Source organism: Beta vulgaris, chromosome 7 (assembly GCF_026745355.1).
Source record: "Beta vulgaris subsp. vulgaris cultivar EL10 chromosome 7, EL10.2, whole genome shotgun sequence".
NCBI classification, from domain to species: domain Eukaryota; kingdom Viridiplantae; phylum Streptophyta; class Magnoliopsida; order Caryophyllales; family Amaranthaceae; genus Beta; species Beta vulgaris.
This window is the reverse complement of record NC_079208.1, coordinates 2,185,941-2,199,472: the sequence shown is the minus strand read 5'-3', so window position 1 is coordinate 2,199,472 and position 13,532 is coordinate 2,185,941. Positions and strand designations below refer to the sequence as shown.

Genomic DNA, 13,532 nt, shown 5'->3' with positions numbered 1-13,532 from the left:
GTTCCACTAATTAATTAACGTATAACAAAACGAATATAAAAATTTCCAACTTAATAGTGGCGATAGTTTATAATTTACGATTTCACGAGTTAAACAAGAGGACTAATGTAGTTGCAATTCACTTATAGTACAAAAAGTCAACATTTCACCCAAAGTGTTACTAAGTCACGTTGATAAGTGTTAGTGGGGAAATTCTGATTTTTGAGAAACAAAAAGGAAAAAGAGAAAAGGGAAAACAACGCTATGGTCAATTCCCCCCCCCATTAATGGTGTCTTCTTCCTCACTCCACCATGTCCATTTGTCACCCATGCAATCCAACCTTCTTCTCCTTCATCAGACAAATTTGTCACCAATCCTCACCCAAAGCTTCTTCAAGTTGACAAATTCAGATTATTTACTTCACCATCTTCCTCCCAACCACTGATTTTAAAACCTCCAAACTCCACTATAAATAGCCATGGAAATTCAACATCAAGAACTCACCAACAACAACCTTCATCATCTCTTCTCCCTCTAATCTGAAATTCAGTCAATAATCGCCGGAAAATTGTAACTAAAAGAAAAGAAAAGAGAAAACCCCAAATCCATAATCTCTCTCCTCTGTTTCGGTCTCCCCCCCCCCCCGAAACACCCCCGTCGGCCACCGCGTCGCCACCTGCGCCGCGGCTCAGTGGCGTCTCTACCTCGCTGCCGTTCGTCGGCCGCCTCGCAACCGCCGGAGATTCGCGCAAGCCAGCACGCACGTTCGTTCTCTCTCTCCTCCTCGCGCAGCTCGTTCTCGTCGCTCTCCTTCGTCGCGCTAGCAGCACGCGCACAGCATCGCGCCACCACCTTGCCGTCGCACTGCCGTCGTTCGCCGGAAGCGCTGTTCGCCGGAGCTCGCAGCTCCCTCGCCTCACTTGTGGTCCTCCCTGCTCCTAGTAGCAGAGGTGATGGTTTTCCCCTTTTAATTTCTGATTTCTTATTCTCTAATGCAAGCCCAAGATATAACCTTTAACCTTTACTATTTTATTTGGGCCTAGAGTCTTGAACTCAAAAGTAAGCTTAATTTTTAATCTGAATTTTACTATGGGCTATAAACTTGTTGCATGTACAATAGTTAGGCTCAAATCTGACCTCTTTATAGTATTAGCTAAGCTACTTATTATTAAATGGGCTAATTGAGTTAAACTAAAGCTGATTTAGTATTTTATTAAGTTATGTTAGTTTAATTATTAAGTTAGCATAATGTTGGGCTTATAATCTGAATTTACTTAGTTAAATCATTTAAGTTAATCTTGTCGCTTTAATATATTAGCTTTAATGGACTGATTTAGTTAGTTTTATTAAACCACCTAACTTATTTACTAAAATCTATTATTGGGTTATAATTCATGATTTCTAAACTAGTTGAGCTGTAAATTCATTAAGTTTATAATTGAGTCTAAGTTATGAGTACTTCACTAATCCTTAGTTCACTTATAATAATGAGTTACTTGACTTGTTAGTTTTAAATGACTAAATAATGTTAATGGCCCTATTATAGTTTAATTAAGTTGTTAACTATGAACTAGAATAATGATACGTTTTCGAAAGGTTATATAATATGTAGAAATATAACTTTAATGTTTCGATAATTCTAAAAATATAGCTAAATGAGTTATTTCATTAAATGTTGTTAAAGATCACCTTAATTAAAAAGTTATTAACGATTAAGAAATAATGACCTTTAAGGAGACCTTTACGACGTTATAATGACCGCTATGACCTTAATAAGCGCTAACTAATATTTAGGCTTAAAAGCTAAATAACGAAACGTTCATTAATAAAATTATTCTTGAATAGATTAAAGAAGATAAAGGATATTACAAGCCTCCCCCGGCTATCATGGTTGGTAAGCAGGAATTCAGGTAACGTCTACTGCTAACACCCGCATTCCCCTTCAAAGTATGTTTTATGATCATGATTAATATTATGTTTTATATATGGATTGCGGGATTGAAATGAAATGTTTTATGATGGTTATTATGATATGATGCTATGAAATGATGATGATGATGTTATGATGAAATGAATGAATATAATTATTCACGATGATGATGATATGCTTAAAACCAATGAAACATGATAAATTCAAGCGAAAGACGGTTCTTGGCAAGTATTCTGTTATCCCGGGTCGTGCACGTACCTTCCGGCCGGTTAACCACCTTCTGTTTAGTGAGGGCTATTGTCCTCGGGTGGCACCGCGCAAATCTGGGCAAATAACGCCACCTTCCGTTTAGTGAGGGCTTTTGTCCTCGGGTGGCTGCCTTCTGTTTATGATGTTATGATGTTTTGGGGAGACGTCCCTTCCGTTGTACTAGCCAAGTTACCAAAGTAAAATATATGATGATGAACATGATAAAGAAGATAATGTAACATGCTATGATATGTTGTGAAATGGTTTTACTTATTCTCTCCTCCCTGTTTTAAATAAAATGATGTGAAATGAATTTACGATGTTAGAGTAGTATGTTACTGAGCCTCGGCTCACGACGTTTTGTTTTATGTTTTAGGTATGGAAGAACAGATATGGATCACTATTATACTGCGTTATGGAGATTTTGTATGATTCTATGAGGTTTTAAGATACTTTGTATAGTGAATAAACAAGTATTATCTTGCGATGAGTAATTGTATAGTGAATTTTCAATTTTAGGCTACTATTTTATTTGTGGGCCATAACCCACAGGATTAAGTTATGCTTCCGCTGACGATTAAGGTTATGTAAATTTGTCGGGGCGTTACATGGCCTTTAAATGCCAACTTTTTTTTTAAGGTTCCTTCTCGCAAAAACATAAAATTCTAAGGTCCCTTTTGACAAATTATCCATAATATTAAATACTAATGTTAAATATCCAATCTTCAGGTAGATATAATGACATTACCGTAAATAAATATTACTACAAGATTATAAGTAGTATATTTTAGATATTCAGCTCTGGATTTTATACAAATAAAAGTTAGGCTAGATATGTGACCCCTAACTCCTAACACTTAATATTAGTAATATCTATTTACGATACTGTTTCTTGATTACAAACTTTTATTTTCTTGATAATTTTTTGATGTACAAACTTTTTTTTTTTTAATAATTTTCTTGATGTACAAATTTATACAATATTTGTCTTATGTTATACTATAGTATCTATCATTTTATCTTACCACATTATTATATTTCAAAATCAATATTAAATTTTGTTCTTCTTTCACCTTTTTGTTCAAAAAAAAGTTCATTCATTTATTTACAAAAATATTATTGGATATGTTCCCTCTCGGGAAAAATTCCTTAGGAATTTCTCTTCCATTTCCTTCATATAACTTTTCCAATGATAACAATTTTTCATACCCATTTGCTTTCTTTTTAGTAGTCTTAGCCGAAGAGCAACTAATCACATTATGTAGATGGTATTTGATCCCATATTTTGGATATCACACCTAAAAAATTACCAATTAAGCTAAATAAAATTTATTCCCTCATCTTTTAATTGTCCCACTTTTGTTTTGGGGTGTTTGGAAATAATGGTCCCACTTCTTTTTATAGTAGTTTTTTGGTAACCACATGGGCTATTGTATGCTCACAAAGTAAGTTTTGAAAAGATACTTTTCATTTGATTTCCTTTTCAAAAGATCTTCCTATTTTTATTTGATTCTTTATTTGAAAAATGTTTGTTCTTTTCCCCACAATATATTTTACTCTACTTGCTAGACCCTGTAATTCTACATTATATCACAACTATCTTATCTTTCCTATCTAAATAAACAAATAGAACGTGCTTTCACGCTCCCTCTCCTCCTTACCTCGTCTATCCTCTTTATCCTCCTTATCTTGGTATCTTATACTACAACAAACAAACTCTATTTTTCATAGATTGATTGATAAGTATCAATTGAATAATATTTTGACTTTTCCAACCTGAAAAACATGAATAATTAATTTTTTATCTAATTTTGATATAAGGTTGTATTATTTCCTCAATTTCTCATCTCTTCCAATTTAGCAAATACTAAGCGTCAAAACAACGAATTATTACTTTTTTTTAACCTTGTTTTACTCATTTATGAGATTACCACATTTATAAGTCACATGAGATTTGATCCATAAGCCTCAGGGATACGAGTTGGGAAGTCATGCCACTACTCCTCGCCTCAACCTCATTTTAGAAACACCAATATGTCTACTAAAGGATGCAATATTGACTATACAAAACATATACCATGATACTAACTTCAGATGCGTCATGGACAATCAAATTACATATAGAGAAAACAATTGAGATACAATATATATATTTAAATTGGTATGAAGAACACATACTGCTCTACGAAATTGAGACTGAAACCTCTTGTAGATTTATACGGCTTAGTTAAGATTCAATTAATTACTCAACTGAATTTACACCATAAAATTACTTTATAAAATTAGTTGTATATCTTTACTTGTCATTCATAATATTTACAACACTCGCAATACAAGATAAACTTTGACCAATGCATTTGAGAAAAGGTTTGCCAACTTGCAACGGCGGGGTAAATATAATACGGGCTCCGTAGACTTTTTTGAATTGGGCCCTTCATTTGTAGTTCAAACAAAAAAAAAAAAGATTTGTATCTACAACTAGCTAATGGACAATATCTTTTTTTTTTTTTTGAATAGTAAAATTAATTCATTAATAAAAAGTCATACGACATCTACATAAGCAATCGAATCAAACAAATACATAAGTTGAATCAAACAAAAATTTCCTTCAGAAAAATACGATCGTCAAACAAATCTTGCAATGTGGAACATCTCCCGCTTATATCGCTGGAAAATACAGCCTTGTTGGAGAGACAATCTAACGATCCCTTGTAGTCGTGAGGATGATTTCCGTCGAATCCGACCGTATTCGAAAAATTGATAACCTTTGTGATCCCGCATAATTCTTCACCAACAAAATAATTTCACGGCAATCCATTAGATCTAGTATCCCGGATTATAACCTGTAAAAATTCCCCCTCTAAAAGAGGAGAAAAACCCTGTCTTTCGAAGGAGGTCGAAAAACCTTGTCTTTCGAAGGAGATCGAAAAACCTTTTCTTACGAAAGAGATCGAAAACCCTTTCTTTCGAGGGAGAAATCGTTATTGGAAACCTAAAAACAAATAAAAAAACAAAGGTGGGGGCTTTCCAACGGTAAAAACCGATGGAAGCCCCTTTAAAAATCAACAATGGAGGTTAGGGTTTTTGAAAGTAGGGAGGAGAGAGGGGAGAGAGAAAAATTAATGGACAGTATCTTGTGAGTCTTTTCATTATGTTTTTGTTTTGCTTTTATTGAAACAATTAAATAACTGCATTTTAGAGCCTTTATATCTTGTGGGCCCTATTCCATCACCCTAATTACATGGGGTAAGAACCACCCTTATCGCCAAGGCTAGTTTTTATTATAACCTTCATCTTTAAAAAAAATAAATAAATTCCACAAACAAGAAATGGTATTCTAAATTCCACCTGATTAGTTTACTTACTCCAATTGCTTCCTCATCAGAGATGCCAAATGCAAAACAACAGCTAATTATCATTTTTAAGGTCAACCATAAAGAAAGCTATAGTTTTTAATTGTATAAAATGTCCATCATTTGAAGGAAACAAATGTCACCATTGCTACTTAACAACATATATCAACATAAGAAAAACAACATATCAGCATCAAAGCCGTCTCAAAATAACAAAAAAATGACAAAATCTAGCACAAACCACTTTAAAAAAAGGCATTAACTGAGCTAATTATCTTCAAAAAAAATTTAGAAGTAGTTAATTAGTGAAGAAGAAAGAGAAAATCATAAATTTAGTTACCAAGAAAAGAAAAATGGGTGATGTTGAGGTAGAAGCAGAAGTAAGACAACCTTTGATTGACCCAGAAATTGAGACGTTGTCAACTTCACTTATCAGTTGTTTGTATGTTGCTCACTTTTTATCAAGATGGAGTGTCAGGTTTTTTTTTTCTTCTCTTTCTTCAGTTTTTGGCCATGTTTGGTAAATGGTTTTTTCATTGGCTTTTGGCTTTTCAATTTGGTCAAACAGCCAAAAAAAGTGTTTGGTTATTGGCTTTTTGGTTGGTTGAAAAGCTGGCTTTTAAGCCAAAATGAAAAATTGCCTAGAGCAGCTTTTTGGATTGGCTTTTGGCTTGTTGGCCCACAAACTCTCTAATAAACAGCCAACAGCCACACTTAATTTTGCCAAACACTTTTGCAAACAGCTGGCTTAAACAACCAACTTAAAAAGCCAATACATACAGCCAATGCTTCCAGCCAGTCAAACAAGCAAACTAAACCAGCCAAAAGCCAACAACCAACAGCCGATTGCCAAACAACCCCTTTATCATGAAGTTGTTGGTTTTTTCTGTTGTAATTTCTGATTAAGCATAATTATCCTCTGTCTTTATATTGTTGTCAATTTTGTTTCATCTTATTATGTTATGATTTGAGTTTTGGGATTTAGATTATCATCTCATTGATTGTGTGGAATTTTCTAGTTAGCTTCAAATGATAGATATGGGTGAATGAGTGGGTGGGACAAGTATATTTGGATTAATCCACGCACTAGAGATAGACATTAATAACATTAATAATTAGTGGAGGATAACTCAGGAGAGTTAATTATTATCTAGTTGTCTATTTCTAGGAGGTGGTCTATTCGGTAGGTAGATGTATCAATCTTCGTTGTATTTTAGTTGGAGAAATGTTTTAATGGATGGGGTTGGTGAGAATTTTGAGCGAAAATTAGGGAGATTCGTTGAGTCACAGAATCTATCATTTGTAGTGGGTCGGGCTGAGATTTCCGGCCCATGACCGGACCGTGAAATTCATGGTTTGGACGGGATGGTCCACGGGCTGAAAAATCTTGGCCCATACTGATTTGTTACCGTTTGTACGGTTTGAGGGCCTAGCGGGCCGACATGAGATTTTTTTTTTCAAAATTATTTAATCATTCGAATCATTTATTATTGTTGCATAAAACCTTTAAAATTAATTGAAATATATACAATTATTAATATTAATAAATAATTTCATTATTTTTGAATTTGATTTAATTATAATATATGCAATTTGATTCAAATATATACAATTTGATTAAAGTATACGCAATTTGGTTGAATAGTTACTTGAGCTGGGCTGGGCTGGTCCGATCCAGCTCATGGGTTGGGCTCAAAAAATCTGGCCCACAGCCGACCCCACTAATTTTACGGTTCGAGTTGGGTTGAATCGGGCTTTTTCACAGGCCCGGCCCACATAGCCAACTAGGTAGGCTTGGCCCACACGGTTGGTCATCTCTAGTTGAGACTAATCCAACAACATTTTTATAGAATTACATTTAGTTATTAAAAGAAATTTTTTCATTAAAATTAGTATCTGAATAGTGTAGAAGTTGTTGCATTTATTTACAAGGAAAAATGGATCAGAATACCCCCAACTTTGGGCGGTCCGCTTTTAATACCCCCAACTTTGGATTATTTTTAAATACCCCCAACTTTGGGGGTGGTCCGCCAAAAATGCACCATTTACCTGTTATGACCGGATGAACTGGTAAACCAAAAAACTCCCCCTCTGCTCATCTCTCTCTCCTCTCGTCATCCCCCCCCACCCCCCCGCCACCTTTCCTGACACACACCACCATCGAATTCCCCCCTTTCCTAACCCCTTCGAAACCCCTACCTGCACCCCCTCGATTTCCAGCAAACCCCACCGAAAGACTTCAGTACTGTGACGAAGGAAGAGGTCAGAAACCGAGAAAATCGAGGGGAGGGGAGGGGATTTCGACGAGGATTAGGGGAGGGGGTTCCGAAGGTTGTTAGGGCAGTGGGGGGGGGGGGAATGCTGCTGTGGGGGGTGGGGTTGGGGGATTGGGGCTGCTGGGTTAGGAGTAGCGAGGAGGTGGGAAAATCGAGGGGGGAGAGATTTCGACGGGGGTTAGGGGAGGGGGTTCCGAAGGGTGTTAGGGCAGTGGGGGGCTGCTACTGTGGGGGTGGGGGTGGGGGTGGGGATCGGGGATGCTGGGTTGGGAGTGGCGAGGGGGTGCGGGGTGGAGGGAGTGGGGGACTGCTAGGGGATGGGAGTGGGGGGGTTCTGGGGTGGTGGGAGTAGGGGATGGTTGGGCTAGCATGAGGGTTTGCAGCCGGGGAGGGGAGAGGGAGGGTCTGGGGTGGGGGAGGGGTGGTTGAAGTGGTGGTGGTAGGAGTCAAAATTAAAAATAAAAGAGAAATAAAAAAATTACCTTGTTAACAGGTTACAAGTCATCTGGGTGCATTTTTGGCGGACCACCCCCAAAGTTGGGAGTATTTAAAAATAATCCAAAGTTGGGGTATTAAAAGCGGACGGGCCAAAGTTGGGGGTATTCTGATCCATTTTTCCTATTTACAAAAAGAGGAAGTATTTGACATGGATGTTGGCAGGAATCTGCTGGGTTATACTTCATAGTCTTTTTTTTTTTTCCAATGAAAATTAATACTAACTATGAAAGAAAGGTCATTACAAAAGTATATCATGTTAGTAAGACAGACACCAGAGTTCATCAATTTCGCCAGGAAAGCACTGTAAACTTCTCTTACTACTGAATTCGCATTTGTCGAGAGCATCAGTTTAAGATAAATGGAAACTGACTCAAGCCGTTTGTCAATGGTAAAACTGTGATTGTTAATTACATTAGCCATTTGCCCACCGTAGTCTTAGTTTCTGATCTGGATCATTTGCTTATTTGGTATTAATAACTGTTACTTTTAAGCTCCACGCTTCCGAACAATTTATTGGTGAACTTTATCTGCAGAATGTGGGAATTTTCTGTAGCTTTATACATGATTCACATATGGCCAGACTCATTGCTCCTTACTGCTCTATATGGAGTTGTAGAATCAGCTTCCGTTGCGCTTTTTGGACCTATTATTGGGCAATGGGTGAGCACGCTGACATATGTCAAGGTTCGTTGGTCTTGGACTCATCTTATTTGTGCTCATTGCTTAATCAGAGACATGAATTTCAATTGTGGAAAAAATAACTTCCTATTTGAACATGAAAAATTTGGCTATGAGTTCTTTGTGAAAATTTAACATAGTTGCTATGAAAAGCTTTAGTGCAAATTATTCATCCATAGTCGCAGAAATAAATGTGAATTTTGGTTTTCTGCTTACAGGTTCTTCAACTCTGGACAGTGTCACAGAATCTATCATTTTTAGTTGCTGGAATTACAGTAATCATTCTACTGCTCTACTGGGGTTTAACGAGTATCATGTTTGCAGCACTCGTTCTGGTAACTTATCTCTCAGGAGCTGTTGCAGTGCTCTCAACACTTGGAGGAACCATCTTAATTGAAAGAGAATGGTGAACAGATTTTACTTTCAGAAAGAAAAAGAATGCACATCTCTTGTTGTTAGCTAGCTTAGTAAGAGTGGTATATTTATGATTCTTTTAAAATCACCAAATTGCAATTTAACATTAACATCATAATCCATTGCACAACACCACTTCAAAAGGAAAAGAAAAAAAATTATAATCTTCTAACATGATGATACTTTTGTAATGACCTTTCTTTCATAGGAGTAGTATTAATTTTGCCTAAGCGACACAAATCGATATGAAAGCAGAAAGGTCATTACACTACTTTTGTAATGAAAGAAAGGTCATTAATTAAAATAATCTTTTCTTTCGTTTATTAATTTTTGCCTAAGCGACACAAATCGATATGAAAGCAGAAAGGTCATTACACTGCTTTCGATATGAAAGAAAGATCATCATCGCTTAGGCAAAAATTAATACTACTTATGAAAGAAACCACTGCTTTCGTTTATTGTTTGTTATGATCAATTTATCTGTATGATCCACCACTTTATAACTAACAATCTAATTTATATTATGGTCAACTAATAAGAAAAGGTGCCACATAAATGTACAAAAAATTTGGGACTAAAGATTTGGGTTCAAAAGAAAATATGTTTTTCTTTTTTATTAAGATTGCTCTTCTTGAACATCTCTTGCAAATAGAAATTTATCAAAATATAAATGCACGGTGGTTGTAATTTCAGAAGACCAGCCTTCCGGAGTGTTAACAAAGCTGAATTCAGTTCTTAGAAGAATTGACTTGGTGTGCAAATTAGGTGCACCGGTGGTTTCTGGTTTTCTTATAAGCTTTGTGTCATTGACAGCCTCAACTATATTTTTGGCTGTTTGGAATATCATCTCTGTTTGTCTTCAATATTGGCTACTTAGCTCCGTATATGGAGGTGTTTTAGCTTTACGTATGAAAGATATCAAAAGAAAGGAGATCTCTTCTCATGAACATGAACCGAGCACATCTGTTACTGAGCAAAACGCCAGCTTGCCTTTTGAGGACAGAAGCAACAATTCTTCAGCTGGAAGCCAAAAATTAGGATGTTTACCGATATTTCCTTGTTTCGGTGCTTGGAAAGTCTACGTGAACCAAGAAGTGGTGCTTCCAGGACTAGCCCTGGCATTGCTGTATTTTACTGTTCTCAGGTAAAAAGAACTAAAGAAGTTTCTATGGTCACTTTGCTTACTAAATGAAGAAAAAAGAAGTATTTGTCTGAACTTTAAAGCTTAAACCCTGTATTGCTGCCATGATTCCTAGAGTCTTAGTTTTTATGAAGTGAAGAATCTTTTTGAGTTATACTTGACCGGGATAAAAGAAGAGTAGGGCTAAATAGCAAACTGTTTGCTACCGAACAAAGGAGATAAAAGGGGGATGGGGTGCACCCAGGTGCAATTGACAATTTCCCCTTTTTTTCTATTGTTTAGTAAAGACAATTTGCTATTTAGCCTTTTTCATAAGATAAAAGAGAAGAAAGAATGACATATTTGATGTTGGTTTTCATGCAGCTTTGGCTCTTTGATGACTGCTTCCTTGGAATGGCAAGGCATACCTGCATATGTGATAGGTATAGCCCGAGGCATAAGCGCTATTGTTGGAATAACAGCGACTTTCACCTATCCAATCTTAGAGTCTCGACTTTCAACTCTTAGAACTGGACTTTGGTCCATTTGGTCTCAGGTATAATACCTCTACCGGCTCTATGGTATCAACAACACTTTCTGCCAATCGACAAGTCCAACATTCCATTAATCTATTTGGATCCACAAGATTTGTGGATCATGTTAAATCATTTCACTTACCATATTGTTTTAATAGCATGATAATGTGCACTCGATTGTTTGTGTTTCTTCGTGCAGTGGTCATTCCTCCTTCTATGTGTTGAATCTATATGGGTCAAAGATGGCATGTCATCCTCATATATGTTAATGGGAGGCGTTGCAGCCTCCCGGCTTGGATTATGGATGTTCGATTTGGCTGTAATCCAACAAATCCAGGTAAAAGAAAATTTCTAGCAACAAACTTTTTCTTTTTAAAGGCAGAAGCAGTAGTCACTTCAGATTTTACCAGTTGTATGCTTTTTTTTTTTATTTATCATGCATTAACACTCTGTTTTTTTTACTTAAGCTTACTGTAGCGTAATGTGCACTACTTTTTGTTGGATGTAGGATCAAGTGTCGGACTCTGATCGCTGTATAGTAGGAGGAGTCCAGAATTCCATCCAATCTACCATGGATTTGTTGGGTTATGTCATGGGAGTAATTGTCCCTAATCCAGAGGTGAGCATGATCTCATTCTTCTCTTTAAAACTCTTGTCAAACTCGAAAATATTCAAACTAAGTCGAAGATAGAGTTCACCTTCTTATGTACTAGTTCTATTTGACTTGGCCATTAATTGCTGATAGCATCTGAGTTTTCTTCTGTGTCCAATTCCACCATACGCGTAGCTGTAGTCAGGGAAACTGCCTTTGAACCCCTTTCCCTTTCTCTACGCCTCCGCCTCTAGTACTCCAGGGCTCAATGGCGCTACCCATAACTTACCATATGAAAACAATTTTCCTGTATATGTCTAAAAAAGTATAATTTCTCAATTTGCATAGGTCTAAAGCTTAGTTACAATCTTATCGTCTACGTTGCGAATTTTTTGTTGGGGTCCTATGCATACCGAACACTACCACTTTGGAAAGCGTCATTTCTTATGCTCTCTTAACATGATATTGCACTTTTTCAGACAGAGTACTAAAATTGACTTTGTTATGATTATTGCCTTGTTTTGCAGCACTTTTGGGAGCTGATATTGATATCCTTTGCAATAGTAACATTGGGTGCAATACTGTACACAATGCATATATGGCGAGTAATACGGAAGCACCTGTTTCATTTTGAGAAGTGGTATGGATTAACTAGGAGATTTTTCGGATCATCCTCTTAACTAGAGCAACTCTAACAGGACATTGACATGACGATACGATAGAAACACAAAGTCAACCTGAATACGATCTATATAGATTAATTTGTCATATCATATAATTATCCTCTACATTTATATAGATTTGGATTTATTTTCAAGATATATACCCAAAACCAATACGAACACAACTCGCTTACCCGAATTGTTAGCTCTACTTATAGCATATATAGATTTCATTTTCTAGTTTGACCTTGTAAATGGTCCAATATCAGATCATTCAATTGTTGGAAAATAGCAATTTGCAAAGCATGTTATGACTTGAGAGTTGAGAGTATCAAATTAAGAAGAGAGTGATATCTAAATTTTCATTTGTTAAATACATTCCAATTTCCAACAGTAAGGGACCGCATCCGTGATTCATTTTTAATAGGGGGCATACTATTGTCGTGCTATGTCTAACAATATGCATAATGCATGTGATATATGAAGAGCTGTCAATTCAGTTACTCGAATCGGGTTCAGGTCGGGTCATCTCAGGTTTCAGGTCATGTTCGGTCAGGTCGTGTCAGGTCATTAAATCAAACAGGTCGGGTGCAGGTCGGGAACGGTCATAATTCGGTCAGGTTTGTCTCGGTTAGTTTCTTCTTTCGGGTTCGGCTCGGTCAATTTCGAGACATGTCATCTTTCGTGATTATGTGGTGTCGGGTCGGGTTTATAGCAGATTTGTAGCAAGTGCTTTCAGGTTCAGGTCATGCATGGGTCGGATACATATCAGGTGAGGACAATAGCGGTTTGGGTCATGTTTGAGTCGGGTTCAGGTTGGTAGTTATCGGGTTATACCATACTTGGTTTCGGGACACTTTCGGGTCGCTTCGAGTACGGAACATGTCATAAACTTTTTGTGGTGTTGCTTCAAATTTGTATCATTATTTAAGATTTCATTGAAAATCAATGCTTGAATAGTTCATCTAGTTATATGCCTTTTTATAGTAGTGTTAGTTTATGATTTATGTTACTATGTCGTGAAATCAATGACAAGTCGAGTTATCAACAATCAACAAGTCATTTAAAATCGGGTAACATGTAGAACCAAGTCAAGTAAAATAATGTACCGGGTCACAGCAGTTCTAGTAAAATCAGGTTACGGGTCGCAACAGGTCGGGTTAATGACAAGTTACGTCGAGTTATAATCAGTTTCAGGTCCTAATCGGGTCAGTTGTCGAATCGGGTTCATATCGTTGTCAGGT

At 36.6% G+C, this 13,532-nt stretch overlaps 1 protein-coding gene and 1 long non-coding RNA gene across 2 annotated transcripts; both read left to right on the top strand.

Annotated features, from left to right (window-relative positions):
* The first annotated feature begins 214 nt into the window (after positions 1-214).
* LOC125499399 (uncharacterized) lies at positions 215-2,717 on the top strand. The gene is made up of 3 exons (XR_007276271.2): positions 215-930; positions 1,826-1,890; positions 2,536-2,717. It is a non-coding gene; the product is annotated as an uncharacterized LOC125499399 (long non-coding RNA).
* A 3,148-nt stretch (positions 2,718-5,865) lies between these two features.
* LOC125491742 (solute carrier family 40 member 1-like) lies at positions 5,866-12,605 on the top strand. The gene is made up of 8 exons (XM_057396279.1): positions 5,866-5,990; positions 8,769-8,970; positions 9,183-9,370; positions 10,055-10,522; positions 10,883-11,054; positions 11,234-11,371; positions 11,543-11,653; positions 12,154-12,605. Exons 1-8 carry the CDS (start codon positions 5,866-5,868, stop codon positions 12,304-12,306), a joined length of 1,557 nt encoding a protein of 518 aa, XP_057252262.1. The 3' UTR covers positions 12,307-12,605.
* Positions 12,606-13,532: the final 927 nt, after the last annotated feature.

Coding starts and splice junctions, on each gene's coding strand:
- LOC125491742 (XM_057396279.1), top strand. CDS start 5,866: ATGGGTGATGTTGAGGTAGAAGCAGAAGTAAGACAACCTTTGATTGAC. Junction 11,055..11,233: donor TTTGGTCCATTTGGTCTCAG/GTATAATACCTC, acceptor TTCTTCGTGCAG/TGGTCATTCCTCCTTCTATG. Junction 11,372..11,542: donor CTGTAATCCAACAAATCCAG/GTAAAAGAAAAT, acceptor TGTTGGATGTAG/GATCAAGTGTCGGACTCTGA.